This window comes from Pelodiscus sinensis, chromosome 17, assembly GCF_052426305.1.
Source record: "Pelodiscus sinensis isolate ZL-2025 chromosome 17, ASM5242630v1, whole genome shotgun sequence".
NCBI lineage: Eukaryota > Metazoa > Chordata > Testudines > Trionychidae > Pelodiscus > Pelodiscus sinensis.
The window spans coordinates 36773573-36797121 of record NC_143068.1 but is presented as its reverse complement, the minus strand read 5'-3'; the positions used below and the strand labels follow the sequence as shown (position 1 = coordinate 36797121).

General features: G+C 47.7%; 1 protein-coding gene across 2 annotated transcripts; it reads left to right on the top strand.

Moving 5' to 3' along the window:
• Positions 1-1223: 1223 nt before the first annotated feature.
• On the top strand, positions 1224-23316 carry LOC102446242 (protein-glutamine gamma-glutamyltransferase E-like). 2 transcript variants are annotated; one of them, XM_006111068.5, is made up of 13 exons: positions 1224-1342; positions 10276-10449; positions 11247-11489; positions 12105-12223; positions 12987-13115; positions 14420-14597; positions 14833-14968; positions 17877-17980; positions 18445-18690; positions 19701-20006; positions 21432-21589; positions 21865-21998; positions 22934-23316. In XM_006111068.5, exons 1-13 carry the CDS (start codon positions 1336-1338, stop codon positions 23079-23081), a joined length of 2082 nt encoding a protein of 693 aa, XP_006111130.3. In that variant the 5' UTR covers positions 1224-1335; the 3' UTR covers positions 23082-23316. The 2 variants fall into 2 exon arrangements, with proteins under 2 accessions (XP_006111130.3, XP_075773833.2); XM_075917718.2 differs by lacking the exon at positions 1224-1342 and adding an exon at positions 4391-4489.
• The last annotated feature ends 233 nt before the right edge of the window (positions 23317-23549 follow it).

The window sequence follows — 23549 nt, the reverse complement described above, 5'->3', positions numbered from 1 at the left end:
GATTGCACAAGACAAATCGCTTGATCACTGTCTTCGGTCCACCCCCTCCTGGTGCTGGCCACTGTCAGCAGACAGGCTACTGGGCTAGATGGACCTTTGGTCTGACCCAGTATGGCCATTCTTATGTTCTTGCGTTCTTATCCATGAATTATTCACAACAATAAATCATGCATCTAGACTGGCATGATTTTGCGGAAATGCTTTTAACGGAAAAGTTTTTCCGTTAAAAGTATTTCCGCAAAAGAGCGTCGAGATTGGCACGGTTGCCTTTGCGCAAAAAGTGCTTTTGTGCAAAAGCATCTGTGACCAGTCTAGATGCGATTTTGCGCAAGAAAGCCCCGATCGCCATTTTTGCCATCGGGGCTTTTTTGCGCAAAACGGTTCTTTCCTGTCTACACTGGAGCTCTTGCGCAAAAACATTTGCGCAAGAGGGCTTTTTCCCGAGCGGGAGCGCCAGTGTATTTGCGCAAGAACACTGACAATCTTACATTAGATCGTCAGTGTTCTTGCGCAAATTCAAGCGGCCAGTGTAGACAGCTGGCAAGTTTTTGCGCAAAAGCGGTAGCTTTTGCAGAACAACTTGCCAGTCTAGACGCAGCCTCAGTGTTTTCTTAAACACACAAACATGAAGACTGCAGAGTTTGTGGTTTGTGCCCATTTATGCCTACAAAAAGAAGATCACCCTTTTCAAAATGTCTGAAGACTGATTGTCTTTTGTGCAGGTATTTACTACCACGTGAAAACCTTCCTCTCCAGGGACACTGCAGGAAAGGCCATTGGCAACCACTAGCAACCAATCTACTTCAAAAGCCAAGGAAAACATAACTCAACTGGCTCCCGTGATTCAGCCATGAGAGACGTAATGTCCCTGGTTCTGAGGAGCTGGCAGCTGTGCTTTGAGCGTAGAGCAGAGAGAAAGCTCTACGCATTAGACAGGTTCCTATGGGACACAGAGAGGAAAAGGTGTGAATTCGCAGTGACTCAAATTACTTCTCAGCTCTAGAAGTGACACATCGCTTTACCTGAAACCTGGGACTCTTTCCGAAACTAAATCAGTTCCTTCTGGACAAGTAACTTGTAACTTCCACTGCCCTGGTTTTTCCTCCTGGCTTGCATAACTAGAGACTTTACAGCCTATGAGATAGTGTATTGTCATCTGAATATTTGCATGCATGGTCTGAGGTCCTCACCTACCTCATTTAAATTGTAATTGGTTTGCACAAGAGAGACCCGCCCAAAATTTTCTCTATAAATGGTGTTTCAAGCACAGCTTCAAGCCTCATCATACAAGATTGGCCAGAGTACCGGACGCGAGTGGCAGAATAGCAAGAAACCATGGCTGGTGAGTAAAATACAAGTCTCTCAACAAATACCCTACGGGCAACTGAGTAAGGTTATGTTCCCTTATCAGAATGGTTGGCTTAGTGGGAATTTGTAGCAAAGGGCTTTAAGTGTTGCATATTCTATTTTGGGGTTAGCAATCTTTGGCACGTCGGGGTACTTTGCTGGCAGAATGCAGGACCATGTGTTACGCCGCGTGTCCACAGCCATGTCCACTGTGCCCAGTGGCCACGGTTTGCAGTTCAGAAACTATTTCCCTAGCAGGGTGGGGAAGCACTGGAATGGGCTGCTTAGGGCGGTGGTGGAGTCTCAGTCCCTAAAGGTTTTTAAGGCTGGGCTTAAAGTTTTAGTTGTGGTTGGTCTTGCACTGAGCAGGGGGTTGGGTCTGGATGTCCTCCTGAGGCCTTTTTCACTTCTCATCTGCAATGATTTTACAAGCCTGTGTTTATAGGGGTGTTTGTGTATTGAGCAGACATGTTGGGCCTGAAGGTGCAAGGTGTATGCAGGGCACCCCTTGGACTTGCACTAGCGCCTTTAAACCTTCTTATGAGCCCCATCAGGGAAATTTAGCCTGGAGAGGGAATGAATCACTATTTCTCTCTGCCATGCCCCTCGCTTTCTGTGCTGGCATTGGAGCTTGGGCTTTGCAGGCATACAATGAATCAGGGCCATCATATGGTGGAACTGGAAAGAGACCCAGAGAGCAGCAGCCAACGAGCAGAAACAAAGAGCTTGATTTTCCTCTCACTCTGATGTAAATGAAGAATAAATCCATGGAAGTCAATGGGCTGCATGGATGGAGGCAGAGGAGAATCAGGCCCATGGACTCTAGAAGCCACACACGTTATCTACACACGATGGTTTTTAAAATTGCCTTGGGGTGACTGGAACCACTTACTATCTTGGCATCTTCCTCGTGGATTTATTCTGCCAGGGCTGCCTACAGGGGTGCAAGGCCTGGAGCAACCCTGTCGCAGGCCAAGACCCCTCCTCTACTTCCCACCCCACCCTGCTCTTTCCTCCCCCTTGCCCTAAGCCCCTCCTCCAGCCCCATGAGCAGGGGTCGGCCCCCCCTTACATCACCACAGCTGTGGGAAACGAGTGGCCCAAGAGCCTGCTCTGCTCCACTTCACGCAGTGGCAGGGAGAGCCCTGGGCCAGGGTCAGGGCACCCTGCTTCCCTGCTGCAGTGAAGCTGAGGTTACCATGATGCAGTCTGGGTGACACTAGGGCTGGCTGCCCCGCCCTGTCCCTTCCACCTGAGACCCCATCCCTTTTGGGAGGACAAGGCCAGCCCCGCCACCCACACACACACACCCATCCCCCCCGCTTGCCGGCAATTCTGTGGGGCCCTTGATCTGCTTAATTAAATATTGTGTAACAGCCATGAAAAGTGCTACTGGCTACTTCAGAGAACTCTTTGTTAACAAAGGGTGTGTGTGTTAAAACTCTACAGTAAAACACTAACCGCAGATTGCAGCAAGAAGGAAATAACCACTAGCCACAATTGCCTCAGTGTAACAGCTGTGCAGTGATGTGGCAACGTAATCCACATATCTCCTGGGTGCGGTGTTCAGTTTCATCTAGTGACACCAAAACCACTTAGAGAGAGATTAATGAACCTGCTCGATATGTGGCTTCATGCAGTGACGGTTCATGCATTCACATACAGGTCCCGGTTTGACCCTGCTCCCAATGACTGGTGTCTGTTGGGGTTTTAAAAGGGGAGGACTCAGCACCACATCAGCACCACAGACCTATTTTAAAAAGTGGCTCCACAAACATTTCCCCCAACGACTCACAGAATCCTAGCTCTGGAAGAGCTCTCAGGAAACATCAAGTCCGGCCCCTGCCCAACGCAGGACCAACCCCAAATCAATCAACCCAGCCAGGGCTCTGTCAAGCTGGAACGTAACATCTCTAGGGATGGAGATTCGACTCCCTCCCCAGGGAACCCATCCCAGGGCTTCACCACCCTCCTAGTAAAATAGTTTTTTCCTAATATCCAAACTAGACCTCCCCTTGTTCTGCCATCTGTCACTACTGACAACAGATTCCCTCCGTCCTCTTTGGAACCTCCCTTCAGGTAGTTAAAGGCTGCTATCAAATCCCTCCTCACTCTTCTCGTCTGCAGACTAAAGAAGCCCAAATCCCTCAGCCTCTCCTTGTAAGTCATGTGCTCCAGCCCCTAATTATTTGCCCTCAACTGGACTCTCTCCAATGCGTCCACATCCTTTCTATAGTGGGGAGTCCAGAACTGGACACAATTCTCCAGATCTGGCCTCATCAGTGCTGAATAAAGGGTAATAATCACTTCTCTAGATCTGCTGGCAATGCTTCTCCTCGTGCACCCTAATATTCCATTAGCTTTCTTGGCTACAAGGGCGCCCTGTTGATTCATATCCAGCTTCTCATCCACTGTAACCCCAGGTCCTTTTCTGCCAAACAGCTACTTAGCCATTCAGTCCCCAGCCTGTAACAGTGCTTGGGATTCTTCTGTCCTAACTCTGCACTGGTCCTTGTTGAACCTCATGAGATTTCGTTTGGCCCAAGCCTCCAATTTCTCCAGGTCACTATGCCTAACATAGTGAATGCTAGTGGGAAAGGGGTAGGTTTAAAAGATAAAATTAAAAAAGGAAAAGTTAAAAATCACTCAGAAAAGTTAGATGTCTGCAAGTCACCAGGGCCTGATGAAATGCATCCTAGAATACTCAAGGAGCAGATACAGGAGGTATCTGAGCTATTAACTATCATCTTTGGAAAATCATGGAAGTCAGGAGAGATTCCAGAAGACTGGAAAAGGGCAAATCTAGTGCCCATCTATAAAAAGGGAAATAAGAACCCAAGGAACTACAGACCAGTCAGTTTAACTTCTGTGTCAGGAAAGATAATAGAGCAAGTAATTAAGGAATCATCTGCAAACATCTGGAAGATAATAAGGTGATAGGGAACAGCCAGCATGGATTTGTAAAGAACAAATCATGTCAAACCAATCTGATAGCTTTCTTTGATAGGATATCGAGTCTGGTGGATAAGGGTGAAGTGGTGGACGTGGTATAACTAGACTTTAGCAAGGCATTTGATACAGTCTCGCATGATATTCTTACCACTAAACTAGGCAAATACAACTTAGATGGGGCTACTACAAGGTGGGTGCTTAAATGGCTGGATAACCGTTCTCAGAGAGTAGTTATTAATGGTTCACAATCCTGCTGGAAAGGTATAACAAGTGGGGTTCCGCAGGGGTCTGTTTTGGGACCGGCTCTGTTCAATATCTCCATCAACGATACAGATGTTGGCAAAGAGAGTAGGATTATTAAGTCTGCAGATGATGCCAAGCTGGGAGGGGTTGCAACTGCTCTGGAGGATAGGGTCAAAATTCAAAATGATCTGGACAAATTGGAGAAATGGTCTGAGGTAGACAGGATGCAGTTTAATAAGGACAAATGCAAACTGCTCCACGTAGGAAGGAACAATCCGTTTCACACATTCAGAATGGGAAGCGACAGTCTAGGAAGGAGTATTGCAGAAACAGATCTGGGGTTATAGTGGACCACAAGCTAAATATGATCCAACAGTGTGACAGTGCTGCAAAACAAGCAAATATGATATGAAACAAGCCCAATTCTTTCAGTCCTCCTTCATAAAGGGGAAAAAAAGCATTGAGTACTTCAGATTTTCCCACATCATTTGTCACTAGGTTACCTCCTTCAGCCAGTAAGGGCCCCACCCCCTCCCTAATCACCCTCTTATTGCTAACATGCCTGCAGAAACCTTTCTTGTTACCCTTCACATCCCTTGCCAGCTGCAGTTCCAATTGCGCTTTCGCCTTCCTGGTAACTCCCCTGCATTCTTGGGCAATATATTTATACTCCTCCCTAGTCATCTGTCCAAGTCTCCACTTCTTTAAGATTCCTTTTTGTGTGTAAGCTCACCAAGGATTTCACTGCTAAGCCAAGGTGCAGTGAACGTGAACCTACCATATTTGCCTTTCTAACTGTGCATCAGGATGGCTTATTCCTGTGCCTTCAATAAGGCTTCTTTAAAATCCTGCCAGCTCTTCTGGACTCCTTTCCCCTTCGTGTTACATCCCAGGGGATCCTGCCCATCAGTTCTCTGACGGAGTCAGAGGCTGCTTTTCTGAAGTCCAAGGTGTGTGTTTTGCTGCTCTCCTTCCTTCCTTTGGTCAGGATCCAGAACTCGGACATCTCGTGATCACTGCTGCCCAGGTTGTCACCCACTTCTACTTCTCCTACTAGCTCCTCCCTGTTTGTGAGCAGCAAGACAAGCTGCGCATGGCCCGTTTGGTTCCCTCAGTACTTGTACCAGGAAGTTATCCCCAACATTCTCCAAAAACTGCGTGGATTGTCTGTGTCCTGCTGCGTTGGTCTCCCAACAGATGTCAGGGTGATTCAAGCTCCCCATGGGAACCAGGGCCTGTGATCGAAGCTTCTCTCAGTTGTCTGAAGAAAACCTCGTCTACTTCATCCACCTGATCTGGTCTGTAGCAGACACCAACCACAACATCACCTCTGTTGCTCCCACCTCTAAGCTTAACCCCAAGACTCTCAACAGGCTTTCCTTCCTCTCTATACTGGGGCTCTGAGCAATCCTACTGCACTTACATACAGTGCAACTCCTCCTTTTCTCCCCTGCCAGTCCTTCCTGAACAGCTTATACCCTTCCATGACAGCGCTCCAGTCTCATAGACTTTAAGGTCAGAAGGGACCATTATGATCATCTAGTCTGACCCCCTGCACAGTGCAGGCCACAGAATCTCACCCACCCCATCCTAGAATAATCCTCTCACCTATATCTCAGATATTGAAGCCTTCAAATAGTTTGAAGACCCCAAGATGCAGAGAATCCTCCAGCTGTGATCTGTACCTCATGCTACAGAGGAAGGCGAAAAACATCCAGTCATGAGAGTCATCCCACCAAGTCTCCATTATTCCAATCAAATCATAGCTCTTTGACTGTGCCAGGACGTCTAATTCTTCCTGCTTGTTTCCCAGGCTTCTTGCATTCACGTATAAACACCTTAGACAACTAGCTGATTGCCCGACCTTCTCCGTACGAATCAATGCCTCCAATCTGCTCCATGTGCCACAGGCTTATGCTCCATGTAGGAAGGGGAGAGAATAGAGTATCTGTCCACTTGGTTTCATCACCCATTTAAAAAGAACTCACTCTCGTTACCCTACCTTCAGGAAGAGGCAGCCCCCGACAAACATGCTGACACTTGGTGGATGAGGTCAGACTTTGTGTGAGATACCCAAAGCACTTCACAACCCAGTCCAGTGTCCTCTTCGTGGGATCTGAGACAGGGTATAGACCAGGGGAAATGGGGGGGAGGGAGGATCTTCCCTGTGGTTCTGTTTAAATGTAGAACCTGCCATTAAGTGCAATCAGAGCTATTTTAAAGGGAATATTTTTGTCTCCAGCAGGTCCAAATGAACCCAGCCAAATGAAGTCATTTCTGACTGGGCTAATTTAGCAGCGTCCATAGAGGAGGATGGGAACAACTCCTCCAGACTCAGGGAACACACTCCAACTTTCTGATCAGTTAGACTGCAGAATTTTAGGCTATGTCTACACTGGCATATGTGAAGTGCTGGTAGTTACAGCACTGCCCGTAGAGCGCTGCAGGGAAACTACTGTTGTGTGTCCACACTGTGCGTGTCCACATTAGCAACTCTTGCAATGTCACACAGAGTAGTGCATTGTGGGTGCTGTGGAGCAGTCAGCATCACATGATGCAAGTTTCCCAATCCCATTGCTCCATAGTCATCCTGCTACACTGACAGCTGCTTTTCAGCCGAAGTCATGGGAAGGTGGGAGAGGGAGAAGTGTGTTTTGGGGGATGTCAGCATGCTGTCTTGTAAGTTTAGACAGCCATAGGAAACAACCCCTCCTGAGATAGGGGGTGGGGAAAACCTTGACATCTCACACACACTACCACCCCCCTCACCTTCCTCTCCAGCTCTTTGCACAACCTCTCTTTCTCTTACACACACACACCTTCCTCTGTGTTCAACAGCTGAGCATTTCATGAAAGGTTTGCTTTGTGTCCAGGACCACAGAATCAGGCAGGCAGAAGAGTTCCACGAACAGCAGATGACTTGGGGGATTATGGGTCATTTCTGGAGGGCAAGCAGAGTAAAACAAGCAATTCAATTGTCCACACAGGCCCCCTAGTTCTGTATCCAGAACACAGTAAGCTCTACACTTCTCATGGGTGTGGTTTATTTAAAGTGCAGTAACTGTGGAGCCGGTGTGCACTACCAGCACATCTACACAGCAGGGCTAAAGCTGAAATAAGCTATGCAACTTCATCTACTTCAGGTGTGTAGCTTAAGTTGAAATAGCTTATTTCGGCTTTTGGCGCTGTCTACACAGCAGGAAGTCTGAGAAAGAGCACTCGTCCTCTGATTTCCCTTACTCCTTGTAAAATGTCTACACAGCTCCTTTTTGCGTAAAACCCCCTCTTGCGCAAGAGCCGTTCTGCCACTTCTTTTCAGGAAGAACGGCTCTTGTGCAAAAGCCTCATGTGCAAAAACAGCTGCTAATTAATTATGCAAATGAAGCATGGCAATATTCTACTCCACACTTCATTTGCATAAGCTTTTGCGGAAGAAGGCTGTAGTATAGATGGAGCCTCTCTTTCTCTCTCTCTCTCGTTTAAGTGGCACTAATGGGACTGTGACCTACACCCAGTAGGTGAATGAGTTATGTTACCCGGGTTCTTTCAACCCAAACCTTTCGGTAACTTTTACTCTCTGCGCGGTGGTGTCAGGAAATAATTCAGGGGAGGTATGGTCATCTGTCCGATAGATGGATGGTACAAACAGGACAACACAAGAATGCTTTCACTTAAAGCTAAACTTTACTTAGTCTCAAGCACTTACACACGTCCGCAACAGGTTAGGAAAACACCCCCACCCTCCAAAGTGGAGTGTGGCTCTCGAGTGACACCGAGCAGGCTTCCGATGGCCAGTCTTCCGTCTGCCAGTGGGGACGAAGATGTGTCCAGAAGTGAAGAGTCTTCAAGGAGTCCTAGAGGCGTCCCTCCAAGTGTTCCCAAAATTGTTCCCCCAAACTCAGACTTTCTTTCCCTATTTATCCATTAGTATTACAATAACATGCCACTCAAAAACTTGCTAGGCAAGCACTTTTTAAAGGTTAGGCAAGAGGTTTTCTTCTGATCATCACTTTCACCAGATGCATTTTTTCTTTTTCAGAGACTTCATGCTCGGGGGCCCTGATAGATATGTGTCTTAGAGCATTTAGACAAACTTCCTGGTTTTCTTAATGCATAGGTCAGTGATTTCACTAGAGATTTGGGCCTCAGGAAGGACGCGGGGTCAAGCTGCCCTCTCTGTGGCACCCAAACTCTCCCTTCCCTCCCTGACTGTGGTCATGCGGAAGTTGCAGTCTAGGTCTAATCTGGGCCTGTTAGCAGGGGCAGATGACCGTTTTGTGGGGCCCCGGGCAGCATAATTCTGCAGGGCCCCCCCTTTGCCAGGGTGCATGCGCAGTGACGCCATGCGCATGCGCGGGGCTTTCTGAAGCGCGGGGCCCGGAGCGGCCGCCCAGTTCGCCCTGCCCTATATCCGCCCCGCCTGTTAGCTTGGTTGCTAAAGTTCAAGCAGTAAGCAATAGTGGTTCAGGCACTTACTGGATTTGCCGAAATCTCCCCTGCTTAGTAAGGGGTTCATGGAGCCCCTGCTACATCACTGTTGAGGATTCAACTGCTTCTTTCATCGTTTCCTTTCATTCATAATCTGACATTGTTCGGCCTTCAGCCCCTGTTGCATAACAACCAATAAAGCTATGAGTCGCACCTAGAAATAACTTGTGTGGACACTAGAACTACAGAGCGGGGGGTCAAGAAACGCAAAGAAGAGATGTTGGATCCAAAGCCTAGAGAAAACGTTCACTGCCATGTAGATGGGTGATTGCAAGACACACTTATTGCTCATAAGGGGAAGTATTAGTGGGAGGTCTCATCTTAGAACATAAGAGCACATTTTATCTTCTGTGTATTACCTACACATGCAGCTGTGGAACTGGTGGAAGTGATGTGCATGGGGGAGAGGAGGTCAGGACCCATAATGGAGAGGTAGGGAGCAAAGGGGGAAATTGCTCTGGGGCCAGGCGATACTAAAGGGCCTGAGGCACCAGCTGTTGACACAGTGCCGTAGCCCTGGGACCATTTGAATTTCCGTGGGAGCGCTGTACATTGTGCTCCAGAGCCCTGCACGGCATGCTGCAGCCAGCTTTGAGGGACAGCGAAGACAAGGGCACCATCCTGTCAGGGCAACACTGGGGGCTGACAGCCCAGCTCTGCCCTTCCACCCATGGGCCCACCCCATTAGCGAGCACAGAGTCAGGCTCCCCAACCTTGCCCAAGGGCCTGGCAATCCCATTGGCTTCCCTGGAGAAGGGGACAAGTGCAATGAAATCAGATCTAGTTCCTAAGGGTCCTGGATGGCTGTGTGAGACCTGACCTAAGGGCTACATAGGTGCCTTGTCTTGACATGCCAAAGCCCTGAGCAGACTTCCTGCTCTTTGGGGCTCCAGGGGCTGCATTTGCCGCAAAAGTGAGTCACGTCACATTTTAAAATACAGCAGCATGTCTCGGGTCTATAGATTTGTTAAGTCCTCGGTTTCCTTTTCTGAGGCCAAGAGGATTCCCCTGTATGATCCTATTCATGACCTCAAATGTTCAGCCTTCTGTCACAGTCAGAAGTTGTAATTTGACTGGAAGAAGCAGTCGGTTGGTTTAGACTGCAACTCCATCAAATCACCTCCCATTGCCCCAAGCAACTGGTACTTAAAGCATGTACAACTCCAGAGAAGATGCCTGGGATTTTTTCTGCCAGCCCCTACAAGGGCTTAGGCTTCTCCTCAGCTCTTTTTTCTCATCTCACAGGTCTACAATTAATCAAGATCGACTGGCAGAAAGAAGCAAATCGGCGCGCACACCATACCAACGAATACGACAGCACAGACCTCATTGTGAGGAGAGAACAGCCCTTCTCCATCACAGCGACCTGCAACAGAGCACTGAAGTCTGGAGAGAGCTTCAAGTTCACTGCAGAGACAGGTAATGCCCCCACTTCAGTCCCCCCCACAAACAGGCTGCTGCTCTCACGGACGGGCAATGGCCTCCCCTGCAGATGCCAGAAGGAGGCAATAATGCCAACAGGCATTCACCCCTCAGAGGCCCTGTGACCACTGCTGTGCATCCGCTTGGCTAGAGCAGGGCTACTCAACTTTGGAAGCCCTGCAGGCCACAATGATACTCACAGCACATGCCAAGGGCCGCAACCTAAGCGTGGTTGCAAATACATGCAAATATATATGCAAATATATGCAAATAGCTTCTTTCACACTGACAGGCACGAATACAAATATTAAGCCTTAAGCCTCAGCACCAGACCCAAACGTGGCCAGTGTGAGCCAGTCAGCACCTCTCACGCTCTGCCCACAAGGCTAGGCAACCAGCACTTCCCACAAAGCCCCAGCGCTCTCAGCACTTCCTCCCTGGGGGCTAGAGACACCGACACTCTGTACCCGTCTGCCCAGCCAGCCCGGCCGCTGGCGTCTTTCAACGCTCACCCCTCCTGGGAGACAGCTTACCTCTGTGCAGCATGTTCCCAGCAGACGCCATGCTCAGAGTCCCACCCGCGGGCCGTGTGTTGAGCCCCGCGTAAACCCAAACTGCACCACGGGCCGTAAACAAATGGACCGTGGGCTGCGTGTTGAGTAGCCTTGGTCTGTAGCATGCCGACATCTGGTACAAACTCACTCGTGGGGGTGTGTCTCTACTGTGTCAACTGGAAATTGTATGTGACTTAGGAGAGCAGGAGACATCTCAGTGTTCTTTATCCTCTTTGCAAGGGCCAAAACCATCACTGAAAGCTAAGACCCAGGCTGTATTCAGCATCTCCAGCACAGCAAGCAATGGTACCTGGAGCGCAGTCCAACAATCCACCGAGTCCAGCTCCGTCACCATCTCTATTTACTGTCCAGCCAATGCTGCCATCGGACGCTACAAACTGAGCGTGCAGCCTACCTCAGGGGGAAATGCCTCCCAGGGGATCGTCGGAACTTTTGTTCTACTCTATAACCCCTGGTCTCAAGGTACAGACACTCGGGTTGCTCCCTGAGTAACTCACTGCAGCTTTAATACGTGCAGCTTGCCCATCTGACGTACAGCAGCTGAACCCCCCAGCAAGTGTGGGGATCCGGAGTGCCCCCATGCCTTCCAGTGACACAAAAACCACTGAATGGCTTAGACACCTACAGTAGAGGGCACAGGAGGCAGCGCTCCCTCTCCTCTCAGTGCAGTCAGGGTCCTGTGGGATTCCCAAACTCATCACATTCATTCTGTAGCTTGTGTGTGATTACAGAGTCCTACCGAGGAGACAGGCATAGCCTGAGCCCTGTGCCCCCCACAGCTCAGCCCCACCACAGAAGAGCAGAAAGTGGGCACTCCCAGGGACTCTGCTATCCCCAAGAAAAGAGACAAGGCCCTGAAGCCAGCGCACACTAACTTTCCCCTGCAGAACAGAGACTTAGCCACATGTCCTCCCTCTCCCTTCCGTCACCTCCAGCCCCACCAGCAAAAGGGTGGTGTTTCTAAAATCCGTTGATGAGAACAGAGCAGAGCCGGGTGGGAGTTTACAGGAGCTCATCTGAGGCTCTTAAATCTCGGCCCTTTTGTGGTTTTACAGCACCTCTGCTTTGGGTTTTCAGGAGATGATGTGTTTATGCCTAACAATGCTGAACGCCAAGAGTACGTGATGGAAGAGTTTGGGATGGTTTTTACAGGCAACGCAAACCGCATTAACAGTTCTGGTTGGAACTATGGCCAGGTAAATGCAAAGCAAAGAACATGATATACGGATCTCCTTTCAATACATTAATGGAGATGCCTATCTCCTAGAACTGGAAGGGACCTTGAAAGGTCATTGAGTCCAGTCCCCTGCCTTCACAGCAGGCCCAAGTACCATCCCTGACAAATGTTTGCCCCAAATCCCTAAATGGCCTCTGCAAGGATAGAACTTAGCAGGCCAATGCTCAAACCACTGAGCTATCCCTCCCCTGCCTTTCTTCTTGCCTCCTCTCTCTAGTTCACACTTTTGCTACACTGTCTTTAAGAGACTTCCTGGGGCACTGGCAGCCACTAGCCATTTTTCTCTGCACCAGGCCTCGTCTCATGCCCCCACCTTATACCAGCTCACATAAGCATCAGTATCAATAACTGGGCATTTCTCCTAAACCAGGAGTCCCAGAGTTCAGTTGTAAACATCTAAAAGCCTCTGCTGGATAACTCTGTACACAGATGGAACTGCCGTGGTGCTGGGCCGCACTGTCCCAACCCTTATCACGCAGTCGTCAATCCTGTGACCTGAAAGATCAGTTGTGACCTCCTCGCTTGACCTGCTGAATGACACAGGCATGAGATCGTCATTCGAGTAACTCCTGCATCAAGCCCAAATTTACATTGCAGTAGAAAGGCTCATTAAGAAACGTTTAAAATATTATTCCAAATACTGTGTTACACTATGTTACCCTGATGATTTATAAGGAAGAACAATTTGGATCACATATAACATCAACCTGTTTTTCAAACAGTTTCAAAAAGGCATTCTGGATATTTGCCTCGCCTCGCTGGATAAAAGCCTAAACTACCGTAGAGACCCTGCCACCGATGTGTCTCGCAGAAATGATCCAAAGTACGTGGGCCGTGTGCTCAGTGCCATGGTAAGAAAAGGGTTAAATTACTCTGCATTAGAAACACTGCAAAAGCCAAAGCCACTGACTGTTTTTTTTAAAGGCAGATGGGAGATACAAACTGTGTATTTACCTTCACAGGGAATTGCAGCTCAGAAGCCACAGTGACAAAAAACCTACCTGATTTGCACTTGCAAGCTCTTCCTAATCAAGGGTATTTCTGAGGCACCTATTACTGTAGTATCCAGTTGTCAGACAAAATAAAGCGTTCATAGCCTCAATATACAGAGCGCATACGTGGTTTCAGTAGCATTTACAGAGATCATACCTAGATCCACATTAGAGCTCATTCTCAGCTTCATTTCCCCCAGTAAACAGAGCAAGGGTGGGCCTAGTATCTACAGTGGTCAAACCGGGGGTCAAACCAGGGGTTCTCATGTTTGCCTTCTTTTGATGACTTCTGGTACGGAGCTCTACAGGAAAGGGATCCTTCTGTGGGCCAGCGTCCTCCCCAGCTCCCTAGATGTCGTACCCAATCTCTCCCTTTGCTGTGCTCCTGCAGGAGAGGATTTTATTCTTTCACTAGCACTACACTGGCTTAAAGGTGTTTTTGAGTAGCAATCAAAGCAGGAGACAAAAGAATATTAAGATCGTTGCATCTGGCCAGGAATATTTTCTAATAGTTTCAGTAAACCATGAAGCTGCTCTGAGGTGTAACGTGCATCTCCTCACCTAGAGCCTTGTTTGTGCTGAAACTCAGCACATGACAAGCTGGGGCAGGGGAATACATCTACAGCAGGCTGACACCAGCTGGCACATGGGCCCTGATATGATGCACTTCAGGTTGGAAAAGGCTTTGAGCTACTGCTGTTATTGTTGGGTAGAAGGAGCAAAGAGGGCTAGATGTTTGTCTTGCTTGATGAAATCTATCTTTCAGTTCCCTAAAAGTAAGATGCCATCTTTATTACAGGCCAGTTCCCTGAGGCAACAGCTTTGCCCCTTGTCCAAAGATTAGGGCACTAGCGTAAAACTTGGGAGTCCAAGTTCAGTTCCATCCTATTCCACAGTCTCCCTGTGTGACCTTGTCTGTCACTCAGCCTCCCTGTGCCTCGGTTACCATCAGTAGACTGGAGACAATAGCACTGTCTAAGGGCATTGTGGGGATCCATAGAGTAAAAATCATGATACACTTTGAGATCTACTGATGAAAAAGTATTTCTGTAACAGTTATCGGTGTTAATTATCACTATGCGCTACACAAAGCTGTTTCTCCCTCCTTCCCTTTTTCTCCACAAAACTATGCTATGAGTTAATCTAAGGTGTAATTTTTCCAGGTAAACAGTAATGATGATAATGGGGTGCTGGAGGGAAACTGGAGTGGAGATTACCGTGGCGGAACAAGTCCCAGCAGCTGGAACGGAAGCGTTGAAATCCTGAAAAAGTGGAAGGCTGCGGGATTTAAACCTGTCAAATACGGACAATGCTGGGTTTTTGCATCAGTGCTGACCACAGGTACATTTCATTAACACAGTGAAAGGTTGCAAAGGTTTGTTTGTTGCAAAGGTTCCATTATGGGAAATGCTAAACACTAAATCCTATATCTACTGAGGCATGTTTCAAAGCTCTGGTAATGTTGGAACCTGCTTTGGCCAGGATCACTATCCAGAAATATTGGCTGAGGATAGTTGCCTAGAAACTTTCTCTCTCAGAAATACAGGCTTTTCATTATTTCTTTTGGGTTTTTTAGTGCTCAGATGTCTGGGGATTCCTACTCGCATGATTTCAAATTTCAACTCTGCCCATGATGCCGATAAAAACCTGAGTGTGGATGAATATTATGATGAATCTGGAAATCCTGTGAGAATGGGAGGTGACAGCGTCTGGTAACCATCTACTTTTCTAAATATCTGTAGTATAAAGCCTTGACCTCACACTGCAGCTCATAGATGCAAGTCAAGAATATGATTTGATCCGGTGCATTGACGGGAGAGAGAGACAGACTCAAACCACAATTCCCACAGTTGGCCCACTGTCAAAACAAGATATACATTATTAACGAAATACCTAAACAATACAAATTATGGCAACTACCAGCAAGTCACCCCAGTCTTCACACCCAGATAATGGTTTCTCTGTCCGATGAGCAGAACGATTCTTAATGATCAACACTACAGGTTGGACCTCTCTGGTCCGGCATCCTTGGGACCTGACTCATTCCAAACGAGGGATTTGTCTGGACCAGAGAGGTCATTTCTGACCCCTCAGCACGGCTTCCTCCTGGCCAGCTGCCAGCCTTCCCACCAGCTTCCCGCCTGCCTCCGGCCCCACTGCCCCACCAATTTCCCACTGTGATGCTGGACTCCCAGCCCCACCAGTGCTACTATGGAAGCCCATGGTCTTGCTGCCAGGGCTCCTGGCCCCACCAGGGCACACTACTGCCCTACAGCGGAGGCTCCTGGCCCCACCAGGGCAAACCGCTGCCCCATTTCTGGGGCTCCTGCCCCAGCACAACAGACTGCTGCCCTGCTGGAGTCCACTGGTGCTTCAGCCACCCAACTCAGCAGGTCTCCTGCAGCAGGGCTCCCAGCTGCCAGCACCTCTGCAGCCAGCATGGCTGGGCTCCCACCCCACACAGGGCTCCTGCCTCTCGCCATCCACCAGGACTTTCTGCCCCAGCAACATCTGTGGCCCTGCTGCATCAGGGATGTTGCCAGAGCAGAGTCCCAGGTTAAGAGTTTCAACCTCTCTTTAAGCTACATCCATGCGCATCACTTAGAACAGAATCTCATTTAACAAATAGCTATGACCGTCACTTGAAGCTGTTGGGAAGAGTTGTAACAGTATGACAGCTACAGGACCCAAGTCAATACCAGAATCTAAGGGATCAACTTGGAAATACCGCGCAGTTTCACTGGGATAGTTTGGGTCGAGACTGTTAAAAGTGTGCACCCAAACATGAGACCTTTCAGCATGACCAGGGCACAGGCTTCCTTTTCAAAGATACAGCTTTCTGCAGATCACATCACTGGGGTGAAAATTCTAAGAATAATACCCATAATTAAAAGGCAGTTGCATAAATTAAGGCACAAATTTAGCATGAGATTGTGATCAGGAAAGGAGAGCACTAAGAGTCTCTCTCACATTTTGCTTTGTCCTCGCTCTTTATCTTGGGTTCAAGGACCAGATAAATCTCAGATCTTGGGCTCCAGCAAACACTGGGGAAGACATTGAAAGTGAAGATTCCTCAGAGCCTTTCAAACTGAGGCCCAAGGCTTCCTGCAAAATACCTGGAATTGTTTTCTTTGATCTCAGACATAAAAATGTTGTTGATTTTACATTTCCCAATGAAACTCCCAGCCAGAACTTTTGGCTGTGATTCTGGGGACAGAACACAGACAGAATTGCAACATGTGCTACAGTCTAGATGACACGACTGACAGGCAGTGCATTTCCTGTCAATTAGTGGAAGGCTGGACGTGCTGAGAGCCCTTAGTGAGGGCAGTTACTTCCTGAGATATGCCTGATCCAGTACCTGTGCAATGGTTTAGTTCACATGGCTTATAACAGCATCAAATAATTCATATTCATGCTCTTTCATTTCCCATTCTGTCATTATTTTAGCCATCAGAGACCAGTACAGAGCCCTCAGGGAAAATGGTGCCTTTCTGAGAATGTTTTATGAGGAGGTATAATAGACTCATAGACTTTAAGGTCAGAAGGGACCATTATGATCATCTAGTCCCGTGGTCACCAACCAGTAGATCGCGAGCTACTGGTAGATCTCAGGGGCTCTAAAAGTAGCTCTGGAGCCCTCTCTGAACTGCGTGCGTGCGCAGTACATTTACATTAGATTTCCTCATTTGAGGAGCAGCTACTCACCGAGCAACAACACAGGTGTGTAGCTGCAAGGAATGGTGGGAGCTGGGAGGTCTGGAGGGCTGAAACACCCCAGCCAGCTGACTGTGGCTTTCAGCAGAAAGACGCTGCCCCGCGCTCCAGCTGATTGGTGGCTTCTCCTCTGCGCCTGCCCACGTGGAGCTTAGTGCACCCTGGCTGAGAGCCATGGCCAGCTGGCCGGGCAGCCACTTCTCTTCACTCCAGCCTGGCTGCCCTGCGCTCAGCCCAGGGAGGCTGCATCTAGCTCCAGCGGTGCTGGAGCAAGCTTCCCGGACTGACCGCAGGGCAGCCGGGCTGGAGCGAAGAGAAGTGGCTGCCCGGCCAGCTGCCCATGGTGCTCAGCCAGGGTGCACCAAGCTCCAGCTAACAGCTAAGAGCAGCCAGGAAACGATCTTCATCAGCCACCTGAAGATTTCCCTAGGGCCACGGGCTCACTCTGAGAAAGCTGCTAATAGGCTGCTGCGGTTTGTTTATTTACCAGCTCCCCAACCACGGAGCCTCACGTCCCCCCACTGGCTTTGGTTCGCCATTTGCAGCCAACAAATGAGAAACATTTCCAGCCAACGGCAGCCATGGGAAGCAGCGGCCCGTGGCCCACTTTGAAAAACACGGCTCTAGGGGAAGGCGAGTTTCTGGATCAACCTACTGGCGCTCCAAGTTCACAGGATGAGGCCAGAACACTGCTGCCCTCATGTAATCCAGGGCAGCCACAAATTACTTTTGGGGCTGCCTATAGCCGAACAAACCTTAGAACTGCCCTAAAGCTGCAGTGAGTTGTGTCCTGGGCTAAACTGGCCCCCGGCTCCAGGAGCCTCAAGGCAACACGAATCTGTGACCCTCAAACTCTCTGCACGACAGTCACACACTAGCAGTTTGCGTTATTCTTGTCACTAGGAATTTCCATGTCTGGAATGAAAGCTGGTTTACCCGAAAGGACCTCGGATCCTCCTACAACGGATGGCAAATTCTGGATGCGACCCCCCAGGAGAGAAGCGCAGGTACAAGGACTTTAGTTCGGGAAAATGTTTAAGCAGGGGGACAACAGTGACTCTCAGGGCATGGTGGGGAGGGTGAGGAATTCAGCTGTGGCCGAGCATCATTTCTCTCCCTGACCAAACAGGGGAGGGAATGAGCACAAGCATCCTTTTCCAGCATTAAAACCTCAGCTTATTCCTTTGTGCCAAGCACAGAGTAGCCCTCCCTGTGCAGCTTCTACACAGACATCTGCAGCTATTGCAAATTAGACAAACTGGACTGATCATGAAAACAAATAAATACAAAGACTATGCTGCTGACTACACTGGATGACTTTAAGGGAGAGGGCTGGAGCGGCGGGGGGGCAGGGCTGTATCAGTCAGGGGCCCTTGGCACACAATTTAGGTTTAATGTGCTCTGCTTACGTTGGATTCGAGTGTTTTCACTAGTCTAGCCCTGACTGATTTCCTTTGCCTTGATACTCCAGGGATATTCCAGTGTGGTCCTGCCTCACTTACGGCCATCAAAGAAGGAGATGTAGACCTGGACTATGACGCTCCATTTGTATTTGCTGAGGTGAATGCAGACCGGATCACCTGGTCGTACAACACCAGTACTACAGGAAAAAAACGCATCTATTCCTACACCAAGTCAATTGGCCATTCCATCAGCACCAAGGCAGTAGGCAGTTACGACCGTGTAGATGTCACTAATGATTACAAATATGAAGAAGGTAATGAAAAATCCTCTGTTTCTTGATGGTAGCACAAAAGTTCTTTCTTAAACTGCTAGAAATATTGTAATGGGAGCCAGTTCCTGTGCGAGTTCTACAGGCACGAGGACACAAGTTACAATAGTGGGTCCTACAGTGCTAAGAAAAGGAGGAAGAGGGAACGTGTAGCATTGTGCCATGCCATTCCTGATATGTCAGCTCTCGCTCTTGAGCCCTGGGTAACGTGGCTCTAAATTGCGTTGTGCAAAACATGCCTTGTCTGATCTGTCCAAGATAACACAGGCTGCTTGAATTGCATTGGCTACTCTACAGCACAGTGATTAGGTTTCTATATAGTACCCCTACGGCCTAAGACAGACAGATAGCAAACTCCACAGGAAAGGCAACCTTTTCAAAGGGGCCTCCCCGGCCTCTAAATTCGCACTTCAGTTTTGTCAGTGGGAACACCTGTCAGCTAAGTTTGCATGTGCACATGGCAATAAGATACAAAGACTGCTATTAAAAATGTGCAAAGGGCACAAGAGCTGATCAATCAAACCCTCGTAATACAGTAGAGTCTGTTCAATTAAACTGCAGACTTGTCAATCTCATCAGCTTAGAGAGCTGCCTCATGTTGCATAAAAAAGTGAAGCAAGTAGGAATTTTATTTACCCCCTGTACAGCCCCAGCAAAAGTGGGATGAGGGAGGTTTGGGAACTACATCATAGATCCTCTCTGCAATGAACAGGTTTAGTGCTCTCAAGTTTAAGGAGAGCAACTCTGAAATGGATGCGTGCCTATCACCCGTCCAACAGGTTAACAGTAGCTGCTGTAAACAGTTGCGCTGTCTCTCTTGGAGGCAGATTTGCCAGGACCCTTCATCCTGCTGCTTAAGTTAAAAGTGGAGACACGAGGTCTCTCTACCTATGCTGGGCCCAACAAAAGCAAAGCTACATTGCATACACCATTTAATATTGAGATATTTTAACGCTATTATCATCCTCATCACCATCTGTCTCTCTCTCTTATAGGCTCTGAGAAGGAAAGAGAGGTGTATCGAAAGGCTCTCGGAAAGCTGCCTGTAGAACATGGTTTTGCTGGCAGATCCATGAAGCATGCAGAGATTGTTCCAAATCCTGAAATCTCTGGGAAGTTCGAGGTGGATGGAGCCTTCAAGGTTGGCAAAGATGTCAAACTAACCTTGCTTCTCAGTAATTTGACCTCTGAGGCTAAGAATATAAAGGTAAATATGACTGCTTGGACCACTGTGTACACCAGGAAGCCAATTCATGAGGTGTGGAAGGACTCCGTTTCAGCTACTCTTGCTTCTAAAGAAGGTAATTTTTCATATAATAGTGTCAAAGAAACGAGTTTGTTGGAACAGAATGACAGAATTGGATTTTAAGGTGGGAACACTGAGGGGCTGAAGAAATCTTCTATGAAAGTTGTAATGGGAGAGGGTCTTAAACTGATACAAAGCAGGGTAAAGTTTGTCTAAAACAGAAAAATGTAAGAAATAATATATTTCCACTGTGGTTCCCAAGCATGACTCAGATAGAGAGGGAAAAGCAAACCAGAAATGAAGAGATGGTGACAATAAACCAGAATACTCAGTTAACAGAAGCAAGCATAGAAAAGAGAAGGAGAGCAAAAAAGCAAGATGAGTTAATGGAAGCCAAAGGGACTTCTGAAACATTCCAAGGACTTTTATAATGCAGGGTACCAGCACAGCAGAATGAAGAAAACTGGTTTATTGGGAGGGTATGAATTTGTTGCCTATTCAATAATAGTGGAAATGCTTTGTTTAAACAATTTCTTTAACAAAAGGAAACCCGAATGATTAGTAGGGAAGAGAAATGCTGTAAAATACCTTTGCATAAAGAGCACACAGAGGAAGGCTTGGGAAAAAGCATATACTCACACCCATGTAAAGCAGGTCCAAGTCATGTGCATCTGAGGGAATTAATCCTGGATAAGGCCCGATTGCACTTTGCCATGACAATTAAATAGACACTAACCAAATGCAACGTGGCAGGTTATCTGCCTTATCACCTACCAGGAAGAAAAATGGGGAGGAAAAAGGGGACAGGGAATGAGACAGAAGGGGAATTGAAGAGACCACCCCCACTTCCTGATAGGTAGATGCACAATGGCAACAGGGGATATGTCTAGACTACATCCCTCTGTCATCAGAGGGATGTAAATTAGACATACCGAAATTGCTAAAGAAGCAGGGATTTTAATATCCCACGCTTCATTAGAATAAAAATGGCTGGCGCTTTTTGCTGACGCAGCCCTTTCCCGGCAAAAAGCGGCAGTCTAGACGGGGATTGGCTGACAAGGAAAGCCTTTTCTGGCCGATCCTGTAAACCTCATTGCACAAGGCATGAGGGATCGGTCGGAAAAGGCTTTCCTTGTAGACCGATCCCCATCTAGACTGCCGCTTTCTGCCAGAAAATGCTGTGTCAGCAAAAAGCGTCAGCCATTTTTATTCTAATGAAGCGCGGGATATTTAAATCCCCGCTTCATTAGCAATTTCGGTATGTCTAATTTTCATCCCTCTGGCGACAGAGGGATGTAGTCTAGACATACCCAGGAAGTGGGGAAAACATCAGGGAAAGCTCATGCCCTATCTAGGACCAGACACTGGGGAATAGGAAAATGCTCTTTTTAGGTCAATAACAGTTGTCACACTTGCAAATGTGTCTCTTACTTACACTGTCAATTTTTATGTTAACTGAATTTTATTCTTCATTCTTCAGAGAAACGGTTTCCCATTAAGATAGCGTATGCTGAGTACCAGCAACATTTAACTAGCGACAACATGCTGCGAGTGATTGCTCTGTGTCAAGAAGAAAATGGGATTGAAGTGGTGGTGGAAAGGAACATTGTTCTGGAGAACCCCGAGCTTCTCATACAGGTAAAGATCTGCCCCTTTGCCACCTGAAGAGGAAGAGGGCGTCAGCTGTGCTGGACAGCTAATCTGATTCTAAATCCAGTGCTGGGGAAAGGGGAAAGGGAAAGGAGATTCAGACTAGATCTTTTGCTTCCTACAGCCACTGCCTTTCCCATTGGGAGAGATGCTCGGTGTTCATCCTGTCTTAGGGGGATGTCATAAGAGTGCCAAACCTTTGTTGTTATGATTCAACATTTTCGGCTTTAGAGAGTGATCATGCAAGTGTTTGGCCTCTGCAGGTGTCCGGTGATGCCAAGGTGAATGAACCAGTGAATGTGGAAGTGATATTTACCAATCCTCTCGACCAAGAGGTGAAAGACTGCACCCTGCAGGCAGAAGGCAGCGACCTGCTGAAAGGAAAGCTCAAGATAGAGTAAGTAAAAGGAGCATCAACATCTTGTCAGAAAAGTCACAGATAACAGGAGTTAGGGGTTGGTGTTTTGGAAGCTAATGTTGGCAGGGCTTTTCCTTCTGGCTATAACCAGGGAAGTCTCTGGAAAATGAGACTCAAGAAACCAAACAGTTGATTTTTAATACAGTTTCGTTCTTTGCAGCCAAGCAGAGCAGCAGGAAGAAATAGCCTGGCCCGCGCCGCTTCCCGTTGCTCCCTTGGCTGCAAAGGGGAGCCACGAAGCTCTGTGGCACTAGTAAATAAACAAACTGGAGTGACCACTTAATGTGTTTCTCAAAGTGCTTTCGCAGAGCACATTCAAAAACATTGATCTATTGCATATTCACAGTCCCTCTTTAATTGCCACTCTATATCCATCTCCTGTAAGCCGATCTGCAAGAAAACCAGGAATATATGACATGGAAAGGTAGTTTAATAATAGTGCATTTCCAAACATTCCAAAAATTACTGTTTAAAAAAAACCTTTGACCTTCATTTAGAATATCCTGGTATTCAGAAGTTTGGGATTTTCTCAGCGCTGCAATTTATTCTTATTCAGGGTGATTCTAGAACCCTCTGTCAATGTCTCAGGTTATTTGCTAAGTCATTAACATGCCTTTATACCTTATTGCTGCCTGAATGAAATTTGACCTGGGACTATATTAAATATGCTTGATCCCTCCGTGTCATCGCTGCAGAGTACATTGATAGCAGGGGGTCTCCAAAGTGACCCAAGGGAGCTAGGTACCCAACTCCCAAGTCAGCATTGGACATCTAACTCTCTTAGGCCCCTTGGAAAGTCCAGTAAATAGCTTCTGCTGGTAGAAATGGATAGGGAGGATGGCTGGTGGGGAAACTAAAATATAAAGTGCAAGGATGTTCTCAACTGATATTTCCCCTTCTGTTTTGGTTTTTAGAATGCCCCCACTAAAGCCCAAGCAGAGCTCCAAAGTGCCGTTTGAGATCTTTCCCACCAAGACTGGAACCAAGCAGCTGCTCGTTAATTTCTCCAGTGACACGTTTACGAATGTCAAAGCCTTTGAGACCATAAATGTGGCCAACTGATTGTAGATGTGCAGTGGTCAGTTTGGTTGTGTAATCTGCAAAGAAGCCATGCAAGAAAGCTCCTATCTTCTGTGAACAATCAGTGACCCATCCATTTCTGTGACAGAAACAAAAGCCACAGCCTGTCTGACAAGAATGATCCTGTTGCATAGTTATACATTCCAACAAACAATGAGGCAGGGATTCTACATAGTAGTGTAAATGTTCATATTTTAAATATACTGTCTGAACATCTCTCCCAATTGTGTGTCTGGTTTTCTTATGCCTTTTTTCATTTAGACACTATTCCCTGTGGCTCCAGGTATTGAGAATCCCCTATCAAAGTCAGACCCTCATGGAGGGAGCTACAGTAAAAGCCTATATTTGTTTAACATCAAAGGGTGTTTTCAGTCTCTTTATATGGCAGGCTGGTATCATGGCTTATCTCAGGGGTGGGCAAATACCGACCTGCAGGACAAACCATTCCCC

Excerpts from the sequence above, each read along its gene's own strand:
- LOC102446242 (XM_075917718.2), top strand. Across the intron at positions 12,224-12,986 it reads CTGGTTGGAACTATGGCCAG|TTTCAAAAAGGCATTCTGGA; the intron begins GTAAATGCAAAG and ends TTTTTCAAACAG. Across the intron at positions 21,590-21,864 it reads ACCCCGAGCTTCTCATACAG|GTGTCCGGTGATGCCAAGGT; the intron begins GTAAAGATCTGC and ends TGGCCTCTGCAG.